We start from the raw sequence: 26,337 nt of genomic DNA, 5'->3' as shown, positions 1-26,337 counted from the left end.
CTTAATAAAGTCACCAAAATTAAAAGCAGAAGTGGGTCCAAGGGCAGTCAGCCTATAAATTAGTTCAAGTTCTGTGGAACTACTAATCCTAACTTTTTGGTAGCTGCCTCCAGTTTTTGCCTCCAGAATCAAGCTGTGTTTTCCAAACAGAGCTGTGTTACAGATATTCCCAGAGCAGGCAGCAGCCCTGAGAAACAGTAAGGCAGCTGTACACTGGTGGCTGCTTTGAGAATTGGGAGAACCTGTCCCCAGAAATCCTGTACAACGCACTCCTACATGAAAGTCCAGACTCCAGTCTCCCCTTCTTCACCAGCACTACTTCAGCCAGGGCTCCTTGAACCAGAATCTTCCATATACCACCAGAAAAATCATGATTCTCACTAAGGCTAGAAAATAAATTTCTACTAAAATACTAACCAATCTACTATCATATTTTGCTTACAAGTATGAGGATATGACCAGGAATTCTCAACTACTCGTAGAAATTGTCCTAAGTAAAGAAAGTGTAGGATTTCTCTCAAGGAATTGAGTTACTACATGGTTCAACACTGAAAAAGAAATTAATATAATTATTATTTTCATGGCATAAGAACAGGCTAATGGAAAAAAAATCAAAGTTCTTGAACCTTAGATACATTGAAAACAAATCCCTCAGTAGATGAGTTGACTAGCAATGAACACAGAATTGACTAACTGTTTGAGTAGCAGGAAGAGAAAGATGGAAATATTGTAGGGAAAAATATGTGGGTTAAAGTGACTAAATATTAGCTCACCCTCACTCCATGTTCTTTTTGTATCAGACAAATAGAACATTCATATTGTTTTCAAATAACAATGAAATAAATACAAAAATTGACCATAATAAAGCCACAAGGAAAATCTCAATGGATTCCCACAAGTAAAAATCACACGGCCCATAATCTTTGACTACAATAGTCATTAAACTGGAAAGTAACAACAACAACAAAAAACCAATCCCAAAATATCTGCTCACATTTTTGAGTACGAGATAACTAAAATCAAAGTTCCATATTAATTTAATATGAAGGACAATAAGAGGTTTGCTGATCAAAAGAGGTACTCTATGTACTTCTAGAAGTGTATTTTTTAACCCAAGCATATATGTGTAGACAGTGCTTCTGCTATTAAAATAAATGAAGTTGAGCTACTTGAATAGTAACAAGTAGATATTCTTGCACAAAACTGGAAAGGCTTCAAGATCTTTAAAACTTTAAAGAAGTTTAATAATTTTAAGTGTTTAGATATTGCTTTTGGTAAATATTGAATAAAAATATTTTAAAGTTGCTACTAAACTTTAATCTTTAAATAACTTAAGCATATCTGAATACTCTCAAATTAAGGCAATATAGTCTTCTCAGTGTGTTCTGAATGATCATGAAAGCTTAATAGTCAACAGGATTATCAGCAATAGAGAGATAGAAGTAAGTTTAATGTGCCAAAAGCAGTTGCAACTAAAGCCAACATTGAAAAATGGGGTATAATTAAGCCAAAGAGCTTCTTCATAGCAAAAGAAACTATCATCAGAGTGAACAGGCAACCTACAGAATGGAAGAAAATTTTTGCAATCTACCCATCTGACAAGTCTAATATCCAGAATCTACAAGGAACTTAAACACATTTACAAGAAAAAAAAAAACATCAAAAACTGGGCAAAAGATATGAACAGACACTTCTCAAAAGAAGACATTTATGTGGCCAAAAAACATATGAAAAAAAGCTTAACATCACTGATCGTTAGAGAAATACAGATCAAAAGCACAATGAGATACCAACTCATGCTAGTCAGAATGGCGATTATTAAAAAGTAAAGAAACAACAGAGGCTGTGGAGAAATAGGAACGCTTTTATACTGTTGGTGGAAATGTAAATTAGTTCAACCTTTGTGGAAGACAGTGTGGTGATTCCTCAAGGATGTAGAACCAGAAATACCATTAGACCAGCAGTCCCATTACTGGGTATATACCCAAAGGATTATAAATCATTCTACTATAAAGACACTTGCACACATATGTTTATTGCAGCACTATTTACAATATCAAAGTCATGGAACCAACCTAAATCCCCATCAATGATAGACTGGATAAGGAAAATGTGCTACATATACACCATGGAATACTATGCAGCCATAAAAAGGAATGAGATCATGTCCTTTGCAGGGACATGGATGAAGCTGGAAGCCATCTTCCTCAGCAAACTAACACAGGAACAGAAAACCAAACACCACATGTTCTCGCTCATAAGTGGGAGTTGAACAGTGAGAACACATGGACATAGGGAGGGGAACAACACACACCGGGACCAGTAAGGGGTGGTGAGAAGGGGAGGGAGAGCATTAGGACAAATAGCTAATGTATGCAGGGCTTAAAACCTAGATGATGGGTTGAGAGGTGCAGCAAACCATCATGGCACACGTATACCTAGGTAACAAACCTACACATTCTGCAATTGTATCCCAGAACTTAAAGTAAAAAAAGAAAGAAAAAAGAAATAAGTTTAATGAAAATATTATTTTGAAAAAATAATAATGATAATGAAAACATTATTGCATGTGTTGTCACCTCAGTTTTCATCATCTCACAGTTTAATTGGAATATTAACTATACTTTGTATATTTTTGAAATATTTGCTCATAAGAATATCTTATATTAGAACATATTACAATAGTATGTAATACAAATGTATTCTTAACTAGTCAAAATCAATTATTGATATCTTGCAATTTTTTGGAGTTTCTGAATCAATCTTGAGTTCATATGTTTTAAACAACTATTATTCATTTATAAACAATGTAATTTTTTTTAAGGATTTGGAAACATCTCACCACGCACAGAAGGTGGCAAAATATTCTGCATCATCTATGCCTTACTGGGAATTCCCCTCTTTGGTTTTCTCTTGGCTGGAGTTGGAGATCAACTAGGCACCATATTTGGAAAAGGAATTGCCAAAGTGGAAGATACGTTTATTGTGAGTATGATAGATATTTAACTACGTATAATTATTGTTTGATTTTTTAAAAAATTATATCTTTTCTGTCACCTCAGATACAATTAGACATTCAATTATTAGGGCTTCCATAACAATTTACATGCATCTCTATTGGCATGTAACTCACTATATTTTAATTATTTTTATATTTAATCTGAATGAATAAATTAATGCATGAGAAAAACTCAAAAGTATAAAAGAAAAAAGTAGGAATTCAAAAGTCTTAGATTCAAATTTCTTTTACTTTTTTTCTTTTTCTTTCTTTTTTTCCTTTTTTTTTTTGAGACAGAGTCTTGCTCTGTTGCCCAGGCTGCAGTGCAATGGTACAGTGGTGCAATCTTGGCTCACTGCAACCTCCACCTCCCAGGTTCAAGCAATTCTCGTGCCTCAGCCTCCTGAGTAGCTGGAATTATAGGCACCTGCCACCATGCCTGGCTAATTTTGTATTTTTTAGTAGAGATGAGGTTTCACCATGTTGGCCAGGGTGGTCTTGAATTCCTGACCTCAAATGATCTGCCCATCTTGGGCTCCCAAAGTGCTGGGATTACAGGCTTGAGCCACCGTGCCCAGCCAGATTTAAATTTCATATGTAGTGTCTCCTAGCTATATTCTCTTAAACTAGTTATTATCCCATCAAACCTACATTTTCTTATTTGTATAACTTGAATAGTGGTGCTATGGAGACATCACTCTGAGGGTAGGTGGCATTGTAAATTTAACTTTAACATAAGTAGTAAATGACTGACTGTACTTTATTATTTTAAAATTTGTTTTGATACCCTTATAAAGCCCATTTGGGAAAGATGTAGTCTAAATAACAAACATAATAAAGGTGATCATACAACTTAATTCAGTAATGCCATTGATAGGAGTGTATCTACACAATGTAATTTAGTAGAACCAAAGGTGTAGTATACATGGAGATCTTCAAGTTGTATTATAGTCAACAAAAAATGAAAATGCTTTTGTTAGAATTTTAAGTGAAAAATAAGAATACTATGATTATAAGCTTGAGTTCTTGGAAGAAAATTATGGAAAAAGTAACTGTTCTTGTTAGAGGGTGGGATTATAAAGGATTTGTTACTTCTAGCCCACTGTTGCAAATAAATTTTGTTCATTGTTTAGTAATGTTTTATACTTTCACACAAAGTTCAACAAAATATTTACATTTAACTCTACTAATGAAATAAAATATCGAGTATTGTTTTCTCAGTTTGGATTACAGTTCCAGTTTTAGCACTAGTCATGTTTCAGATTTAAGATCAAAGTTAGATCTCAAGCATTTTGTTCAACATTGTTGTTGAAATAGAATAACACAGTTATTCCAAAATTGGAGTTTTATTCTTTTTTTGTATTATGCTTTTATTTAAAATAATTATCTGTTTATATTAATCAAGAGGGCAGATTGACGGCATAAACATGGTAATGTTGAATTCTTCACTCATTCATTCAACAAATATTTGAGTGCCTCCTAGACGCTGGGTAATATTTTTATGTTGCATATACACCAGTGCATAAAAAAAGTTCCATGCCCTTATGGTGATGACATTCCAGTAATCATGGTTCAGTGTTTGGTACCAAGCACTATTCTACAATCTGTATAAACATGAACTCATCTAACTCTCACAGGTAAGATGAGGATGGTTGACTAGAGAAATGTCTATGTACCCTTTCCATTCTGTGATTTCATAGGTCTTTAAAAATTCTCAAGCTCTAACATTCAGTGATTTTCATATGGTGTAGTTTGTTACCTATATTTTTTACAGTAAATAGGACAGATCCAGTCAGATTTAAAATATATGGTAACTAGCCTCAAATAGAAAGCTGGATATAAACTGTTGTATATATACCAACTTCATTTAATACATTACACTGTAGAGATTTTTTTACTGGAGAAGGAGTTTTAAAAAATGGGTATTCTGATGACAGCTATGGCCTAGGGGTATTGAAGACTTATCCTTACCTGCTGATCTTATAGCTTTGTTAGTTATGCAATTTAGTACCATAGAACAGAGAATTCACCTGGTTCATGTTGGAATCTAACTGTGGAGGTTAAGCTGTTAGTATTATGCTGTAATCAATTAAATTGATGATAGGAAAAAGTGATGGAAGTGACAGAAAAAAACTTTATGAAATTGATGTTTATCAATGAACAACTGTAAATACTTAATTCTTGTTTCAGTGTCTCCATTTTCATATGGTTCTGGATTGTATTTGGCCTGAAATCAGTTGTATGTATGACTATAGAATAGAAATATTTCAGAAGTACTCTAGGTAAACAAATAATGATGCAAATCTAAAATTGCATTCTCAGGGCAAATGTAATTTACCCTTTCAAAAGAATTTCACCTGTTGTAAAGCTATGTGAAGATAAAGTAGCATCATTATTAGCATTGATTATTTATTGATGATACCTAATTTTCATAAGTAAAGACAATTAAAAACTAAGTATAAAAGAAAATAAAATAACATGCTTACTTGCTAATTTGCTCATAATAGTGTATAGGTTAACTTTGTGGGTATACAAGTAATTTCTCTCTCTCTCTCTTTGTCTCTCTCTCTCTCTCTCCCCATGTATATACATATATATATATACACACACCTTTCTGTCTCATCCCTAGAAGTGGAATGTTAGTCAGACCAAGATTCGCATCATCTCAACAATCATATTTATACTATTTGGCTGTGTACTCTTTGTGGCTCTGCCTGCGATCATATTCAAACACATAGAAGGCTGGAGTGCCCTGGACGCCATTTATTTTGTGGTTATCACTCTAACAACTATTGGATTTGGTGACTACGTTGCAGGTAAGCTTTTCCTGGCACCCATGTTACTCTTCTAACAGGGGTTTATTAGATAGATTTTTCACTTAGGTTTATAACGAAACACAAGGGCTGTATGAGTTTTCTAGGGCTGCCATACCCAAGTACCATAAAGTGGGTGGCTTTAAACAAAGCAAATTCATTGTCTTACAGAAGTTGGAAATCAAAGTACCAGCAGGGCCATGATCCCTCTCAGACTCAGTAGAATTTTTCTTACCCTCTTCCTAATTTCTGGTAGAGGTCATCTGTCCTTGGCGATTCTTGGCTTGCAGCTGTATCACTCCCATCTCTACCTCCTTCAACACGTGTTTTTCTTCTTGTGCCTCTCTGTCTCTGCAGCCAAATTCCCTTCTGCTTATAAGCATACCAGTCAAATTATATTATAGGCCCATCCTACCCAAGTATAACATAACCACATCTTAACTAATTACATTTACAAGAGCCTTCTATTATGATTTATTTATTTATTTATTTTTGAGATAGAGTCTTGCTCTGTCACCCAGGCTGGAGTGTGGTGGCACGATCTTGGCTCACTGCAACCTCTGCCTCCTGGGTTTGAGTGATTCTCCTGTCTCAGCATCCTGAGTAGCTGGGATTACAGGCGTGTGCCACCAGGCCCAGCTAATTGATGTATTTTTAGGAGAGATGGGGTTTCACCATGTTGATCAGGCTGGTCTTGAACTCCTGAACTTAGGTGCCTCGGCCTCTGAAAGTGCTGGGATTATAGGCACAAGCCACTATGCCCAGCCTAAGAATCTTCTTACTATTATTTTTTTAAATATATATATTTTCATTATACTTTAAGTTCTAGGGTACATGTGCACAACGTGCAGGTTTGTTACATATGTATACATGTGTCATGTTGGTGTGCTGCACCCATTAACTTGTCATTTACATTAGGTATATCTCCTAATGCTATCCCTCCCCCCTCCCTCCACCCCACAACAGGCCCTGGTGTGTGATGTTCCCCTTCCTGTGTCCAGGTTTTCTCATTGTTCAATTCCTACCTATGAGTGAGAACATGCAGTGTTTGGTTTTTTGTCTTGTGATAGTTTGCTGAGAATGATGGTTTCCAGCTTCATCCATGTCCCTACAAAGGACATGAACTCACCCTCTTTTATGGCTGCGTAGTATTCCATGGTATATGTGTGCCACATTTTCTTAATCCAGTCTATCATTGTTGGACATTTGGGTTGGTTCCAAGTCTTTGCTATTGTGAATAGTGCTGCAATAAACATAGGTGTGCATGTGTCTTTATAGCAGCATGATTTACAATCCTTTGGGTATATACCCAGTAATGGGATAGCTGGATCAAACGGTATGTCTAGTTCTAGATCCCTGAGGAATCGCCACACTGACTTCCACAATGGTTGAACTAGTTTACAGTCCCACCAACAGTGTAAAAGTGTTCCTATTTCTCCACATCCTCTTCAGCACCTGTTGTTTCCTGACTTTTTAATGATCGCCATTCTAACTGGTGTGAGATGGTATCTCATTGTGGTTTTGATTTGCATTTCTCTGATGGCCAGTGATGATGAGCATTTTTTCATGTGTCTTTTGGCTGCATAAATGTCTTCTTTTGAGAAGTGTCTGTTCATATCCTTCGCCCACTTGTTGATGGGGTTGTTTGTTTTTTTTCTTGTAAATTTGTTGGAGTTCTTTGTAGATTCTGGATATTAGCCCTTTGTCAGATGAGTAGATTGCAAAAATTTTCTCCCATTCTGTAGGTTGCCTGTTCACTCTGATGGTAGTTTCTTTTGCTGTGCAGAAACTCTTGAGTTTAATTAGATCCCATTTGTCAATTTTGGCTTTTGTTGCCATTGCTTTTGGTGTTTTAGACATGATGTTCTTGCCCGTGCCTATGTCCTGAACGGTATTGCCTAGGTTTTCTTCTAGGGTTTTTACGGTTTTAGGTCTAACATTTAAGTCTTTAATCTATCTTGAATTAATTTTTGTATAAGGTGTAAGGAAGGGATCCAGTTTCAGCTTTCTACATATGGCTTGCCAGTTTTCCCAGCACCATTTGTTAAATAGGGAATCATTTCCACATTTCTTGTTTTTGTCAGGTTTGTCAAAGATCAGATAGTTGTAGATGTGTGGTATTATTTCTGAGGGCTCTGTTCCGTTCCATTGGTCTATATCTCTGTTTTGGTACCAGTACCATGCTGTTTTGGTTACTGTAGCCTTGTAGTATAGTTTGAAGTCAGGTAGCATGATGCCTCCAGCTTTGTTCTTTTGGCTTAGGATTGACTTGGCAGTGTGGGCTCTTTTTTGGTTCCATATGAACTTTAAAGTAGTTTTTTCCGATTCTGTGAAGAAAGTCATTGGTAGCTTGATGGGGATGGCATTGAATCTATAAATTACCTTGGGCAGTATGGCCATTTTCACGACACTGATTATTCCTATCCATGAGCATGGAATGTTCTTCCATTTGTTTGCATCCTCTTTTATTTTGTTGAGCAGTGGTTTGTAGTTCTCCTTGAAGAGGTCCTTCACATCCCTTGTAAGTTGGATTCCTAGGTATTTTTTTCTCTTTGAAGCAATTGTGAATGGGAGTTCACTCATGATTTGGCTCTCTGTTTGTCTGTTATTGGTGTATAAGAATGCTTGTGATTTTTACACATTGATTTTGTATCCTGAGACTTTGCTGAAGGTGCTTATCAGCTTAAGGAGATTTTGGGCTGAGACGATGGGGTTTTCTAGATATGTAATCATGTCATCTGCAAACAGGGACAATTTGACTTCCTCTTTTCCTAATTGAATACCCTTTATTTCTTTCTCCTGCCTGATTGCCCTGGCCAGAACTTTCAACACTATGTTCAATAGGAGTGGTGAGAGAGGGCATCCTTGTCTTGTGCCAGTTTTCAAAGGAAATGCTTCCAGTTTTTGACCATTCAGTATGATATTGGCTGTGGGTTTGTCATAAATAGCTGTTATTATTTTGAGATACGTCCCATCAATACCTAATTTATTGAGAGTTTTTAGCATGAAGGGCTGTTTAATTTTGTCAAAGGCCTTTTCTGCATCTGTAGAGATAATCAGGTTACATACTGAGGTACTGGAGATTAGGACTTCAACATATCTTGGAGGACACAATTCAACCCATAACAGTGGCAAAGACAAATAGTGACTCCGTGACACTGGAGGTATACAGAAAGGTGGAGTTAAATATTTATTTTTATTTAATGAAGGGAGTATAATCACTGATTGTTCAGAATTTTACATTTCCACTCTAATTTTTGATACCAAATATCTGCCTCTGATTTTTTTTTGTTTTGTTTAGCACATATTTTGATGTTTTTCTTAAATTATTTCAACTTTTATTTTAGATATGGGGGTACAAGTGCGCGTTTGTTACCTGGGTGTATTGTGCGATGTTGAGGTTTGGGATAAGATTGATCCCATCACCCAGGTACTGAGCTTAGTACCCAATAGTTAGTTTTTCAACCCTTGCCCCCTTCCCTCCCTTCCCACTCTAGTGGTCCCTAGTGTCTGTTGTTGCCATCTTTATGTCCATGAGTACCCATTGTTTAGCTCCCACTTATAAGTGAGAACATAGGGTATTTGGTTTTCTGTTCTTGCATTAATTCACTTAGGATAATGGTCTCCAGCTGCATCCACGTTGCTGCAGATGACATGGTTTTATTCTCCTTTATGACTGCAAAGTATTCCGTGGTGTGTATATACCACATTTTCTTTACCTAATCCACCACTGATGGACACTTGGATTGATTCCACGCCTTGGCTATTGTGAATAGTGCTGTGATAAACATATGTGTGTATGTGACTTTTTGTTAGAAAGATTTATTTTCCTTTGCATATATAGCCAGTAATGGAATTCTGTGCTGAATGGTAGTTCTTCCTGTTGCTTTTCCACCCCTGCACCCCTGACAGACCCCAGTGTGTGTTGTTCCCCCAATGTGTCCATGTGTTTCATCGATCAGCTCATACTTGTTAGTGAGAATATGTGGTGTTTGGTTTTCTGTTCTTGTGTTAGTTTGCTGAGGATAATGGCTTCCAGCTCCAACCATGTCCCTGTAAAGGACATCATCCCATTCCTTTTTATGGCTTCATAGTACTCCATGGTATATATGCACCAGGTTTTCTTTATCCAGTCTATCATTGATGGGCATTTGGGTTGATTTCATGTCTTTGCTATTGTGAATAGTGCTGCAATGAACATATGTGTGCATGTATCTTTATAATAGAATGATTTATATTCCTTTGGGTATACACCCAGTAATGGGATTGCTGGGCCCAGTGGTATTTTTGGTTCTAGGTCTTTGAGGAATAATCACATTGTATTCTACAATGGTTGAACTAATTTACATTTCCACCAACAGTGTAAAAGTGTTTTTATTTCTCCACAGCCTTGGCAGCATCTCTTGTTTCTTAAATTTTTAATAATAGTCATTCTGACTGGCATGGGATGGTAGCTCATTGTGGTTTTGATTTGCATTTCTCTAATGATCATTGATGTTGAGTTTTTTTTCATATGTTTCTTGGCCACATGAATGTCTTCTTTTGAGAAGTGTCTATTCATGTCTTTTGCCCACTTTTTAGTGCTTTGCCCACTTTTTAATTGTGTTGTTTTTTGCTTGTTGATTTGTTTAAATTCCTTTAAGATTCTGGATGTTAGACCTTTGTCAGATGCATAGGTTATAATTATTTTATCCAATTCTATAGATTGTCTGTTTACTCTGTTGATAGTTTCTTTTGCTGTGCAGAAGCACTTTAGTTTAATTAGGTCCTATTTGTCAATTTTTGTTTTAGTTGAAATTGCTTTTGAGGACATAGTCACAAATTCTTTCCCAAGGCTGATGTCCAGAATAGTGTTTCCTAAATTTTCTTCTAGGGTTCTTATAGTTTGAGGTCTTACATTTAAATATTTAATCCATCTTGAGTTAATTTTTGTATATGGTGAAAGTTAGGGGTCCAGTTTCATCCTTCTTTATATGCTAGCTAGCTATCCCAGCACCATTTATTGAATAGGGAATCCTTTCCTCACTACTAATTTGTATTGACTTTGTCAAACATCACATGACTGTAGGTGTGTGGTTTTATTTCTGTGTTCTCTATTCTGCTCCACTGGCCCATATATATATATATATGTGTGTGTGTGTATATATATATATATGTATATATATATGTATATATATGTATATATATGTATATATATGTATATATATGTGTGTGTGTATATATATATATGTGTGTATATATATATATATATTTTTTTTTTTGTAGCAGTACCATGCTGTTTTGGTTACTATATCCTTGTAGTGTTGTTTGAAGTTGAGTAATACGATGCCTCCAGCTTTTTTTTTTTTAGGATTACTTTGACTGTTCAGGCTCCTTTTTGGTTCTATATGAGTTTTAGAAGAGCTTTTTCTAGCTTTGTGAAAAACGATATTGGTAACTGAATAGAAATAGCATTGAGTCTATAGATTGCTTTGGACAGTATGGTCCTTTTAAAAATATTGATTCTTTCAATCCATGCATATGGAATATTTCTCTATTTTTTGTGTTACCTGTGATTTCTTTAAACAGTGTTGTGTAGTTCTTGTAAAGATCTTTCACTTCCTTGGTTAGATGTATTCCTGTTTTTTTTGTGTGGCTGTTATAAATGTGATTGTGTCCTTAATTTGGCTCTGATATTGAATATTATTGGTGTATAAAATGCTACCGATTTTTGTACATTGATTTTGTATCCTCAAATGTTACTGAAGTTGTTTGTTACAGGAGCCTTTCGGCAGAATTTTTAAGGTTTTCTAAGTATAGAGTCATATTGTTAGTGAAGAAAGATAGTTTGACTTCTTCTTTTCCTATTTGGATGCTTTTATTTTTTTCTTTTGCCTGATTGCTCTGGCATGGACTCCCAGTAGTATGTTGAATAGGAGGGGTGAGAGTGGGCATCCTTACCTTCTTTCTGTTTTCAAGGGGAATGCTTCCAGTTTTTGCCCATGCAGTATGCTGTTGACCATGGGTTTGCCATAGATGGCTCTTATTATTTTGACATATGTTTCATCAATGCCTAATTTCTTGGGGATTTTTATCAGGAAGGGATGTTGTATTTTATTAAAAGCTTTTTCCACATCTATTGAGATGATCATATCGTTCTTGTTTTTAATTCCATTTATGTGGGAATCACATTTATTGATTTGTATATGGTGAACCAACCTTGCATTCTAGGAATGAAGTCTACCTGATCATGGTGAACTAACTTTTTGATGTGCTGTTGGACTCAGTTTGTTGAAGATTTTTGCATCTACATTCATCAAGGATAATGGCCTGTAGTTTTTCTTGTTATTGTATCTTTTGCCTATTTTGTTATCAAAGTGATGCTTGCTTCATAGAATGAGTTAGGGAGGAGTCCCTCCTCTTCAATTTTTTGGAAAGAGTTTTAGTAGGATTTGTACTAGCTCTTCTTTGTACATCTGGTAGAATCTGAATGTGAATTAACCTAGTCCAGGGATTCCTTTGGTTGGTAGATTTTTTTTTTATTACTGATTCCATTTTGGAAGTCAGTATTAGTCTGTTCAGGGTTTTAATTGCTTTCTGATTCAATCTTGGGAGATTGTGTGTTTATGGGAATTTATTTATTTCCTCTATATTTTTTAATTTGCTTGCATAGAAATGTTCATGATAGTCTCTGAGAATCTTTTGGACTTCCGTGGGACCAGTTGTAGTGTTACCTTTGTCATTTCTGATTGTGCTTATTTGGATCTTCTCTCATTTTTTTCTTTGTTAATCTAGCTAACTGTCTATTGATCTTGCTTATCTTTTCAAAGAACCAAACTTTGGTTTTATTATTTGCATGGATTTTTGAGTCTCAATTTCGTTCAGTTTTGCTCTGATTTTATTCTTTTATTTTTTTTCTGTTCTAACTTTAGTCACTTCTGCTAGCTTTGGAGTTAGTTTCTTCTTGTTTTTCTAGTTCCTTTAGGTGTGATGTTAGATCTTTAATTTGAGATCTTTATAACTTTTTGAGGTAGGCATTCAGCAATATAAACTTCTCTCTTAACACTGCTTTTGCTGTATATTGTATATTGTGTTTCTGTTTTCATTTATCTCAAACAATTTTTTTAATTTCTAGTTTAATTTTTTTGTTTACTCAACATTCATTCAGGAGCAAGTTGTTTAATTTCTGTATAATTGTGTGGTTTTGAGAGATCTTCTTGGTATTGACTTCTATTGTTATTACACTGTAGTCTGAGAGTATGGTTGGTATGCTTTTAATTTTTTTAATTTATTGAGAGTTGCTTTATGGCTGAGCATGTGGCTGATCTTCAAATATGTTCCATGTGCAGATGAGAAAAATGTATATTCTGTGGTTGATGGATGGAGTATTCTGTAGATGTCTGTTAAGTCCATTTGGTCAAGTGCTGAATTTAAGCCCAGAACTTCTTAGTTTTCTGCCTTGATGATCTTTCTAATGCTGTCAGTGCAGTGTTGAGGTCCCTCACTCTTATTTTATGGCTAGCTGAGTCTTTTCATAGGTCTGGAAGTGCCTGTTTTATGAATCTGGGTGGTCTAATGTTGGATGCATAAATATTTACAATAGTTAAGTCTTCTTGTTGAATCGAACCTCTTATCCTTATGTAATACCTTACTTTGTCCTTTTTTACTGTTGTTGGCTTAAAGTCTGTTTTATCTGATATAAATCAGTGACCTCTACTCTTTTTCGTGTTCTGTTTGTGTGACAGATCTTTCTTCAACCCTTTGCTTTGAGCCTAAGGATGTCTTTATCTGTGAGATGGGTCTCTTGAAGTCAGCAGATGGATAGGTCTTGGATTGTGTTTCCAACTTGTCACTCTGTGCCTTTTAAGTGAGGGCATTTAGACCATTTACATTCAAGGTTAACATTGATATGTTAGGTTTTGATCCGATTATGTAGTTGTTAATTGGTTGCTTTGTAGTTTCTACTTTGTGGTTGCTTTATAAGCTCTGTGGGCTATATACTTAAGTGTGTTTTTGTGGTAGCAGGTATCACTTCATTTTTCCATGTTTAGAACTCCCTTAAGTATTTCCTGTAAGGTTAATGTAGTGGTAACAAATTCCCTTAATGCTTGCTTGTCTGGAAAAAATATTTTATTTATTCTTTACTTCTGAAGCTTAGGTTGGTGGAATATAAAATTATTGGTTGAAATTTCTTTTCTTTAAAAATACTGCAAAAACCTCAATCTGTCCTGGCTTGTCAGGTTTGTGCTGAGAAATCCACTATTAGTCTGATGATGTTCCCCTTATATATTATTTGACCTTTGTCTGTAGCTTCCTTTAAGATCTTTTCTTTAGCATTGACCTCAGGCAGTCTGGTGACTATATGCCTTGGTGATGTTTGTTTTGTATAGTATCTCACAGGTGTTCTCTGGATTTCTTGTATCTGAATGTCACCTCTCTAGCAAGATTAGGGAAATATTATTGAATTATTCCTTCAAATATGATTTCCAGGTTGTTTTCTTTATCTCTGTCTCTCTCAGGAATGTCAATAATTTTTTTAGGTTTTGCCACTTTACATAATCCTGTATTTCTGAAGGACTTTCTTTACTTCTTAAAATTCTTTTTTCTTTATTTTTGTCTGACTGTGTTAGTTCAAAAGATTAGAGTTCAAGCTCTGAAATTATTTCTTCTCTTTGATCCAGTCTGTTGATAGAGCTTTCAGTTTTATTTTGAAATTCCTTAAGTGAGTTTTTCAATTTCAGAAGCTCTGATTGATTTATTTTAAGATGTTTATCTCTTACACTTCCCAGATTGCTTTAGAAATTTCTTTGTGTTGATTTTCAACTGTGTACTGGCTTTTGTTAAGCTTCCTTGCAATCCATGCTTTGAATTCTTTATCTGTCATTTCTGAGTTTCCATTTTGGTTTGGGGCCATTGCTGGGTAGCTATTGTGATCCTTTGGTGGTGTCACTACATTCAGATTTTTTCATGGTGCCGGAATTCTTGCCCTGGTTCTTTCTCATCTGGAGACACTGCCACTTCTAATTATTGTAATTATTTTTATATGAATAGCATATTTTTATTTTTCTTTCTTTCCCTATAATATTACTATGATGTTCTTTTTTTTCCTCCTCTCCCCTGCTTTTTACATGGGGTGTGACTGTAGAGAAGGCTGGGCAGGGTATTTTGACTTTGCTTCTATAGCCCTATGTACTTCTCTCAGCAGGTTTTATCTTGAGCTATGCTGTCAACTTATAAGCCAGTAGATGGCACTTATGGGTAAGAGCCAGCTCTGGCCAGTGAGGCTGGGTAGGTACTTAATCCTTGTTTAACAGGAATGTCTTTTTGTTGCATAAGGCAATGCGCTGATTTTTGGATTGCTCAGTGTTTTGAGCTCTCTGCTCAGGCCAGGGGAGGCCATGATAGGCAGGGCTGGGCTTGGCAGATTTGCTTACAGGTCCCCTGATGGCAGGTGCAGGCACCAGCACTGAGGGAGAATCCGGTGCATGGCCACTGAGTGTCCAGAAGTGTGCCTAAGCATGGAGCTGGGGAACTCCTTGATCCCATGTTCTCTATACAGGGATGGGAGAGATCTAAACTCTTAATCCAAGAGAGTAGTTGCTCCAGATGCCTGGAGATCTACCTGGGCATGCAGCAGAGAGTGCCCCACTGCACCAAGATCTCTTCAAAGGAGGGGTGGGATGACTCAGGCTGCCGAACCAGGCAAACAGATGCTCTGAAGGCCTGGAGATTTGCCTGGGTATGGAGCAGAGAAAGCCCCACTGCACCATGATCTATGCACAGGAAGGGCGGAGCTATTCAGGCTGCTGATCCAGGAGAGGAGGTGCTCCAAATGCCTGGAGCTCTGCCTAGGGTTGGAGTGGAGAGGGGTTTACTGCACAACAATCTATGTCCAGGAAGGGTTGGGCAGCTTAGGCTGCTGAGCAAGGCAAGTGGGTGTTCTGAATGCCTGGAGTTCTCCCTGGGGTTTCAGTGGAGAGGGCCCACTGCACTACAATCTCAGGGGAGCATCCTGGGCACTCAGTAACGACACATACAGATTGGTACCAGGTCACCACTCTGTCCCTGCCTGCAAGTCTCCTTGCCCAAGAGAAACTGCAGCAGCAGCAGCTCTCCCCACCCTACGCACGCATGTGATGGAGGAGAGCACAATTCCAGCACCTACTGCTGAGGCACTTTCCACAATTTTGGCTGTGGAAGCTCCTACCCCACTCCAGAGCAAGCACCCCAGTCTCTGGCCCGAGACTAAAATCCTGTGCGGGCACGCTACTAGGTCACCACAGAATTGTTGACTTTATGTTTGTCCAGATTAAAAATGGCCTCCTGCTCTCTGTCCCAGGTCTGGGAAAATGGCTGCAGCTTTTCCCAGTGTCTTTCCCTCACTGCATTTCCAAGCTCTCTCCAAGTTAGTTCCAGGGCTTGAGAGAAACAGCCTTTCTCCCTTGGCCTGGGTTGCTTGGATCCCAGTGGAAGGTGAGTCACAGAGGGAGGCTATCTGCCTCTCTCACGTCCTGAGGGTTCACTCATTTTTATCAGCCAGATGCTGTCATGGGGGCTGTTTGCCCATGTTCTCCTCCCTGGGTTCTGGGGTTTCCTACATGATTCCAGTGAATTCTCATTTTCCTTCTTGAATTAAAGCTTACAGGGTTGATCTTTATGCACTATCTTGCTATTTTCAAGTGGCTGAAGCACACTAAAAGCCATTAATCATTTTTTCCATCTTGGGGAAAAAAATGAATCCATTATTATTATTTTTAGTGGCACAAGAATTCAGGTTTAACTTATCTTTGCCCTTTCTACTTAGGCTCTTTTCTGCCTTAGTTTTAAAAACAGCTGCAAACTTCAGAAGAAGTTCTTGGCTACGTAAAATATTTTTTTCTCTAAGATATTTACCCACTTAATTTTCAATCTTAGGACAGGATTTTTTAACTTAACCTAAAATAGGTCATGTAGACCTAAAGTGTCTACGTTTTTCTACTCAAATTTTAAAAACTTTTCCTCTTCTACAATATATGTGTTATTTCAACTGCTATTTGCTTTATTGTTGTATATGTAAGGTCCTATGTGCCTATTAGTTCAGTTCTCTTTTTCCCAATTATATTTCCCACTACTATTATTGTTCTAACTCCAATTTTAAGTAAAATACAATAATGGTAAAAGTAAGTGTGCTAATCTATTATGGATCATTTTTACCAGCTACCATAAATCTAAACCATTCTCTTAAAAAATTCAGTTTGAAGTATTAAAAAACATGGTAAAAATTTGAGTAGGAATCTGTTATTAAAATTCTCAGAATAACTTCATTAGCCTAATTTAGTTTTAAGAGAGTTTTATACTTTTTGGCTGTTTACTGTTCTTCCTTGACCTAAATTTCTTACTTAAATATTTTTAGAACAGAAAATACTTTCTGAAGTTCTGTAAGATCTCAGAGAGGGCTAATATTTTATCTGTTTCTACTGATTTGTTAATTAAGGTTCAACCAGGCAAAGCCGCTAATATCCATGAAGATGGGGACACTTTTATGAACAAAGCTTTGCTTTTGGTCAAAAATACAGTGTACACCTCTCTGTACACTGTAGATGTACAGAGGACATCTACAGTGTAGATGTACCAGTGTACATCCTCTCTGGATGAGGACCCTGGGAAAGGAGGGTGCATCACTCTGCTGAAGATCTTTTAGTTTCATAATTAGCGGAATGTGGGAAGGAGAATTTGAGACATTTCTAACTCCGTGTAAGATAAGCTTGTGTCCTGAAACACTCTTACAAGATAAGCTTGTGTCCTGAAACATTTTTCTACCTCTTATTCAAGATGTATAACTGGCTTAAGTAGAAATGGAAAGTTTGTTATTACAGGAGAAAGTGAGACATAGTGATGATAACAAAAATATACTTGTGATGCATTAATCTTAGGCTGTCTTATCACTTTTTAAATATAACTAACAAGGCCTTATAGCAACTGTGGAATATATAGGTATTATGTGACATGTTTTATATTTTCAGGCCTGACATCGTATTCTATGTGTTTGTATTAGTCCATTCTCACGCTGCTAATAAAGACATACCTGAGACTGGGTAATTTATAAAGGAAAGAGGTTTAATAGACTCATAGTTCAGCATGGTTGGGGAGGCCTCAGGAAACTTACAATCATAGCAGAAGGGGAAGCAAACATGTCCTTCTTTACATAGTGACAGGGAGAAGAAGAATGAGAACCAAGTGAAGGGGGAAGCCCCTTATAAAACCACCAGATTTCATGAGAACTTACTCACTATCATGAGAATAGCATGGAGGAAACCACTCATATGATTCAATTACCTCCCATGGGGTCCCTCTCATGACAGTTGGGGATTATGGGAACTACAATTCAAGATGAGATTTGGGTGGGAACACAGCCCAAACCATATCAGTGTTATTTTAAACAACTAACAGTGTCAGATTCAGTATGTGGCCCTCATGATCTGAGACCAAAAAAAATACAAAAAGTATAAATGAAAATGAATGTGGGTGGAGTCCTAAACAATATTATATTTGTGACCATTGTATAAACCAGCTTAGGAAAAAAAATATTTTTCTTTATGGTTTTGTAGAAGATGACAAATTCAGAGTCATGGCATAGTATCAGGAGAATAGGAGAATGATAGCTGTGTGCTAATAAGAATAATCAAATAAAAAACTTTATTTTTACTAGCATTTATTACATTGTTACCCATCTTCAAATCTGTTACTTTAATTTTATTTTTGACAGAGGAAATAATACAAACTTGTAGACATATATGTTGATTATAATTAGCATAAGAATTGATATGATTGATATGACAGATGCTGAGTAAGATAAATTGACACTATTTTTGCTGATTCATCACTATCTCCTTAACTTATATATTTTTGTGGCTGTGTTGGTCTTTGTGAAGCTATGATACCCTGTTTCTAGTACTGTAATCTTTACATTCCAGGCCCTTGTGTCCAGGGAGTGTTTTTGGAATGAGAATGTGGATTGGGGGGCAGATGTGGCAACGGCTGGGTAGCAGATGTGTGCCCTTTGCAAGAGTCTTTGGAAAAACAGAAATTGTGAATTTTTTTTAAAGGATCTTGGAAAAGAATTGCCTCATATAGTCCAATAGAGTACACAAAATTAGACTTTGCTTCTGGGCACCTTATGACTGTAAAATTAGCTATTGAGTTTCCCATCCGGGAAATATCAATTATTACTGTTTAGAACTTTCCCTCTTGCTATTAGATGTCCTAAAGACAGTGTTCTCACTTAATTTTGCTATTTTGTCAGGGAAAAGCAAGAGGAATTGCTCTAACTTGAACCTCCTCATCTTTCTATTGGGCTATAAATCTCATAAGGAAACAAAGATGTCCCTTCCATAATGCACACTTAATATTTGATGTCAATCTGCAAAACCTGCAAAATCTGCTCTGCGGAGGATCAGGGTTCAGCTACATTGTTATATTAAACTTTTCTGAAGGCAACTTAAAGGATGTATTCTTCAAACTGTGGTGTTATTAAAGGAAAAGAAGTATATTTTGGAAAGTGATTTATAAATGTTTAGGATACAGATTGTAATAGATCTGTATTTCTTAACATCAGTATAATCATTAGAAGCATCTTAAGAACAAGTGTTGATGGGGTGGTTTAGACCAGAACTCTGAAATAGTGCTTGTCCCCAGGGAATGAGCAAGAAAAGTGGATTTTCTACGATAAGAGAACATGATGATTAGGCTGGGTGTGGTGGCAAAATGGCAGCACTTGAGAGGCCAAGGCAGGAAGATCACTTGTGGCCAGAAGTTCAAGACCAGCCTGGGCAACATAGTGAGACTCTTGTCTCTACAAAAAATTTTAAAAATTAGCTGTGCATGGTGGCATGCACCTGTAGTCCTAGCTATTTGGGAGGCTGAGGTGGGAGGAGCTCTTGCTGCAGTGGGCTGTGAAGGTGCCACTGCACTCCATCCTGGGCAACAGGGCGAGGCCCCATCTTGAAAAAAAAGAAAATATGAAAACTCCTATTTCTATGTATTTCTAAATCTCATTACTTCTTCACTTTTTATTTTTATATATCATGATACTTATGATATAGTAGAGCATAATACCTTTCTAATTCATAAGTAATGTGCAATACTTTGCCATTTATCACTGTGAGTGATGAATCAAAAGCATTTAGATATCACCGGTGCAGATAAATAGGCAGTGCTCAGGTGTCTCTGTGTATGTGACTGAATGTAGGAATTCAGCATTTAGTACTTTCTCTACAGGAAGAGATCTCCCAGAAAATTTTAACTTCATATTTATTTATGCAGAGAACATGTTTTAGTGATTGGTATCTGTCTGCTTCTTCCCGATGGCACTTTCTGTTCTCTCTGAGTGCTCAGTGTTCTGGGGCTAAAAAGCACTTGGGCGGCCACAGAATCTGTAGACACTTTTATTTGACATATGAGTAAGCAGACCCCTGTTGCTAAGAGTGGCAAGTGCAGAGTAATTCTCCCTAAAAGGTGAGAAGAGACAAAGGAAATTATTTTGCAAAGTGTTATTTACTTAATTTTATTTTCTCTTTTTATTTTTATTTTTTGAGACAGAGTCTCACTCTGTAGCCCAGGCTGGAGTGCAGTGGCGTGATCGTGGGTCACTGCAGCCTCGACATTCTGTGCTCAAGAAATCCTCTTGCCTCAGCCTCCCAAGTTGCTGGGACCACAGGCACATGACACCATACTCAGCTAATTTTCTGTATTTTTTGTAGAGATAGGATCTCCCTTGTTGCCCATGCTGGTCTTGAACTCCTGGGCTCAAGCGAACTTTCTGCTTTGGCCGCCCAAATTGCTGGGATTTTAAAAGCATCAATAATGATGTATAATCAAGTTTGTATAGATAAGTTAAAGTTAATGGCAAAATTGTATGTGAGATTTAGTGTTGATTCCCTACGTTCTGTTTCCTAACTTTTGTCATTTTATTTTTCATTTGACTGGAAGTCTGGGGTGATAAGTTGTTAAGTCATGCTTGCCTTCCTGAGAGCTAAATCAACTTTTCTCTTTCTTCATTAAAATCTAAGAAGTCTTATTAATTATACGGTAATGTATGAACACTTGCTTTTCTACAACTTGTCTTCTTTTACAAAGATCCAAGACTTAAAAAAAAAACACATAAAGTGTTAGTTAGTGATTCTTCAAAATTAGAGAAAAGTGAAATAATTACCCAACCTAACACAATTTAAAATTCCTTTTCAAGGCTGGTAGCTACTTTAATGTAAACCCTTAGGGTCTATACCTTAAAGGGGTCATACAAGCCAGTGAATTCATTTCCACAGCTTGTTTAGAAGCTGCCCAGTGAAGTCCTTAAAAACACTCCTTTTCAAAATTACAGGAATTCAAGGTTGCAGTGAACAATGATTGCGCCACAGCTCTCTAGCCTGAGTGACAGAGCAAGACCCTGTCTCAAAAATTAAAAAAAAAAAAAAAAAAGAGGAAAGAAAGAAAAAAGTACTCCTTTTCATAAACCTGAGGTTAATATTTTTTAAAGGGTAATGTGAAAGAGTGAAAAAGCCAGAGAAGAATTTACAGTTTCACAAAGCAGTGTCCTCACATTACCTAGTTTTCTAATAAAATCCAAAAGTTCTAGGCAAAAATCCAGATGTTCTAAGAAATCCTCATGGTTAATATTATGAAAACACATATTCCATCTGAGCATGAATTTATTTAACCATCCAAATACATCATCATGGAATTCTGATCAGTGAAATTGAGTATATTTGGTTAAATAATGAAATTTTCTTCATCACACATGTAGTTTTGAATGCTTACCAGGTCAGTCAGGCTTCATGCTTGGTACCTTGTGCTCCCTCATATAGAGGTATAATACAATTTGGGACTTTCCCAGGTAAAATTTTTCCTCTTCTGGCATATTTACCTTTAATACATTTTTATAGTTTTTCACAGTGTTATAATCATTTGCCATCACATTTTTTACTTGGGAAGCACACATTTGTATGTCTCATACTAAGGATTCAGTTTTCTTGGAATTACATTTTCAAAGTCATTATTGGAAATGTAATTTTTAGTAACCAAACTATTTGCTTTCCTGTAGAACTGAAATTATGACTTATTCAGTGGAGTGCTCAGAGCTTGCTCAATTTAAGATAATTTTATTATGAAAACATAAATCTCTTTAAAAACCATGGCATGTTTCTCCCCTAACCCCCAAGCAGTTAGTTCAAGTAGAGACCCTCTAGAAAACAGCACCTTGTGTTGACTAAGAGTTTTGCAACCATGTCAAAGTCCAGGTATTAAAATTGCTATTGTTGAGCTGATAACTGAGTAGAAATTTGCCAGGAATTTAGCAGATAACAAGGAAAGTACCTGATAAAGAGTGAGATCTGTTGAAGAGCAGTCATTACCACCATGATAATGGCTCAGAAAAATTGCTTTGTTTGGAAAAGGAGGGTTTGTGTGACTGCTAGGGAGATGTTTTATATTCATTGGTCATTTGTTTGTTTGGGTGTTTAACGGACACATATTGTATATTAGATACTGTGCTTAGCACTTAGTGACAATAATTGCTCTAGTTCCTCTTCCTGTGAGACAGAATGTATGAAATCCAGGAGCAACAATTAAGTAGGGAATCTTTCTCTCTTCCTGGTATTTGCTCTGTTTTATAATACAGGAAAATTCTGTAGAGGGTTTAGTCACTCCATGATTTAACTCATGACTCTCAGAGAACTCACAACAGAAATAATGGCCATCTGCATGATTAAATAAGTGGGATTTGACCCAAATGGTTCAGAAATCTTAGGGACTGTGGACAAACCAAAAAGTTACTTAACTTTTAGGGTTCAGAATGGATATATAGAAGTATTGTAAAAACATGTGGAGAAAAAATTGAGGAGAAAAGCATTCAGTGATTGGTAATTACAGCTTTGTGGGGCAGGAAGTAAATTGTACTACATTCTGTGAAAAATATTCCAAATTGTTCTAGATTGAGATTTAAAGACAATTTCTAAGAATAACAATTGGCTACATCTATATACTGTTCCATCTTTATAAAGGATGAGTGAGTGACATCATGTGTTGATTTTTCTTTCTTTATGATCATAAGATTGCTGTTCTCATGGCAGTTTTCCCAATTTAAGAACAAGTACCTAGAGGGACATGGACAACTTCTTGAATGCTAAAATTTAAAATCCCCAAATATAAGTTCAAATCACACCTTTTTTGGCATTCTGGTTTTCCGACTCAATGGCATATGAAAAGTTTAGTTTAAGTAGGTAAGCTGTTGTTTAATACTGAAGTCATATTTCCATTTGTTAAAAAGAAAATAGGATTTATAACACCATTAAAAGGGGTTCTCAATCCTTGAAGCAGTGAGAAACACCTTATTCAGTTAAATTACTTAACAACACAATAACATATACTAAAACAGAAATTAAGATTTTCCCTCCTTCATATTAAGACAGGATAGCTTTAATTAATAAAAGTCAAACAAACCCCCCAAAATTAAAATCCATGTTTGATATTTAAGCTAAAATACTTGTAGGCCGGTTTAAAGGAATGATCCCCACTTTCTTTAAAATGGAGTGATATATCTATGTTTATATTCTATAACAGATATGCCATTTTAGAAAATCAGAAGAGGTGTATGGAACTGATAACCTTAGTCCAGTGTGGCTACGTTATCCTATAAAACCAGGATATATCTTTTTTCTTTCTTCCTAAATATTTTATTATTCAGAAAAAAAATCACAGAAAAAGAAAATTATATTTAAGTGAGAGGGGATGTTGTATGCCCAAGTTCTTTAGCATGAAAGAGGGCCAATGGCTGGGAACTGCTGGAGAGAGGACAGAGCAAGGTAAGGAGGCTCTTGGTGGAATGATGCTTGTCCTCAGACCCACATGGTTTCTAGGTGAGAACCTTGAGGAGAAGAGGCACGCCTTGTGCAATTTAGTGTTTCCTGCCTTAGCTAAGTACTTCCCAGGCAGTATGAGCAAAATAGGTCAGTGGATAAATGATAAGAAGGACAGTAGGTGACATCATAGGTGACATGGACCACTGGGTTCAATGAAGGAGCCTGTGTTTTGGAGCTATTCAGACATCTGTGTTGAACTCTAGCTCTGCTACCCCTTTCTTGGGTGGCCTGACATACGTTATTTTCTCTACTGAGATTGTGCTATCTCTGTTTTAAAGTGGGATACTTACTGTTGGGATTTCAAGGAGCCAATACAAACTGGTCTTTCATTCCTGAGTTCCAAACAAACCATGAGAGTGATGGCAATTGGATCATCAGCTTTATTGCTGCAAAAGGAAGCTGGCAGTGTGACTTAGTTCTATGGCCGCATGGTCTTACTAATAGCCCTGCCCTAAGTCAATGGAAGTGTGAAGCGTGAGAATGCAACTCCCCTCAACACCTATCCACAGGCCGTTAGGATGGAATGATTTCATTTATGGAGGTAATCAGTAAGTCTTCCTTCTCATCCCACTCTTCCAATCTGATTTTGAATATTCTGTAAATCAATGGAAATGAGCATATTAACTGGGTTAGGCAGGGTTTACAGACCCAATTTTCTTTCTTTCTTTTTTTTCTTTTTTTATGTCTTCTAGGGGCCAGGCATGGTGGCTCACGCCTGTAATCCTAGTACTTTGGGAGGCCAAGGCATGCAGATCACTTGAGGTTAGGAGTTCGAGACCAGCCTTGCCAACGTGGTGAAACCCTGTCTCTACTAAAAATACAAAAATTTGTCACGTGTGGTGGCAGGTGCCTGTATTCCCAGCTTCTCGGGAAGCCGAGGCAGGAGAATCGCTTGAATCCGGGAGGTGGAAGTTGCAGTGAACCGAAACGCACCACTGCACTCTTGCCTGGGTGACAGAGTGAGGCTGCATCTCCAAAAAAAAAAAAAAAAAAAAAAAAAATGCCTTTTAAAAGGTGTCTACCATGGCCTCATGGGTTGTTCTGTTGCCTAATCAATGATTCTTTGGAGCCAGCTAGAATAGGGCTTTCTTAATGCTGGGTAGAGGGACTGTTTCCAGCAAATGTTTAGGAAACCTGCTTTGTGGAGATAATGGTTTCCTAGCAATAATACCAGCCCGAACTTTCCTGAGCTATATTTTTTGTAGTTTAATCTACTAGATTGGATTAGGCTCTGACTGAGTTCCTTACACAAGCATTAAGGGCAAGAGATCCAGAGAGAGATTGCACCATCTAAAAGAAGCTGTCACATGTCATATAAGAATGTCAGGATGAGTAGACTTATTTTAACTACTTGGAAAAGTTTATAAGATTCCCAAAACCTTTATACCTCCACACCTTTTTGTTATTTTTATTACCATCTGTTTACTGTCCTATTATGATTAGCCAGAAGGCTCTTAAAATGGAAAGGATTTATGTGCATGTTTTTAGTGGTAGTTGTAGTAAAGAAAAAAGAGCAGTGGAGTGAATATTTCTGCCAGGTCGGTGGGGGACCTAGGAGGGGAGAGCAGGCTGTAGCATCTTGTAGGCTGCATCTCAGAAGTCTGTGGAAAGAGAAAAAACAGAGCGTGGGAGACAGGGACAGGGGCCCTGTCAATAATAAGAAGTCAATAATAGAAATTACACTCGGTTCTTAGTAAGCCAGAGACAAATAGGTAGGTTTCCTGAACATAGCTAGACTGAAATTAATGTTTGTAAAAGTCAAGAAGTTTTTTTAAAAAGTATTTCCTAATTTATTCCTAATTTAAAAATAAAACAATTTTTCTTAGCAAGTTATCCTGACATCACAGATATGTTAATTTGGATAAGATTCTTAGATGGAGTGAATTGATTAATGTGAAAATTAATTCATGAATCTTAGATATCAGCAAGTGAGTAGGATTTGGGAGTTGTTTGACAATATTTCTTATATATAGTATTCGTTTTTCCTAGATCATCTGACTGCCAGTATTTCATCTTGAGAGTGGCAATTTAAAAAGGAAAAACATTTTTTTCCCCTGGGCTTAGACTCCACTAAAACTTGTGGGTTGAACATTTTACCCAAATTTAGACCTTTTAGTGATTAAGCTAATTTACTCTTTTCAAACTGTGACATCCTGTTTATAAGAAAGAAGACTTATAAAAAGTAATCTGAGCATGAACTAACTCTTCTAAAGTCAACATCTTGGTGAACTTATGTGTTAAATGAGTCACAAATATTTGGATGAAGATTTTTTCTGGTTTTGAAAGAGAAAGTACTTGGGAAAAAATGTCATTTTGGTTTCATTGAAATGGAAACATTTGAAAAAATGAAATTCACTGGTGAGCCTATCATGTAACAGGTTTACACACATATTTCTTAAGTCAGTTCTGTGAAGTTTTAGAGCTGCATCCTCCATGGGCCAACTCTTAACCATCACGAGATGCATTTATAATTATTCCCAGAAATGAGTTTTTAATGTTGCACAAAGTAAAAATTTTATAACATTTGAAAGTAATATTATTCACTTTGTAAAATGTGTTCTTAAAATTATTTTTGTCCCAAAAGAAAGCTGAATGATGCCTATTCAAATTATTTACCTGACAGAAAAATGCTTTTTATTGACCCTTTATTATT

At 36.5% G+C, this 26,337-nt stretch overlaps 1 protein-coding gene across 6 annotated transcripts in view; it reads left to right on the top strand.

Moving 5' to 3' along the window:
• The window catches only part of KCNK2 (potassium two pore domain channel subfamily K member 2), a 237,320-nt gene that overhangs the window by 166,758 nt on the left and 44,225 nt on the right, over positions 1-26,337 (top strand). For all 6 annotated transcript variants that reach the window (XM_054454957.2, XM_054454972.2, XM_054454964.2 and 3 more), the window contains 2 exons: positions 2,825-2,985; positions 5,628-5,814. In XM_054454957.2, the coding sequence (XP_054310932.1) occupies positions 2,825-2,985; positions 5,628-5,814 (348 nt within the window). The remainder of the gene's footprint in view (positions 1-2,824; positions 2,986-5,627; positions 5,815-26,337) is intronic.

The sequence above is a fragment of the Pongo pygmaeus genome, chromosome 1 (genome assembly GCF_028885625.2).
Source record: "Pongo pygmaeus isolate AG05252 chromosome 1, NHGRI_mPonPyg2-v2.0_pri, whole genome shotgun sequence".
NCBI classification, from domain to species: domain Eukaryota; kingdom Metazoa; phylum Chordata; class Mammalia; order Primates; family Hominidae; genus Pongo; species Pongo pygmaeus.
This window is presented reverse-complemented; position numbering and strand designations above follow the sequence as displayed.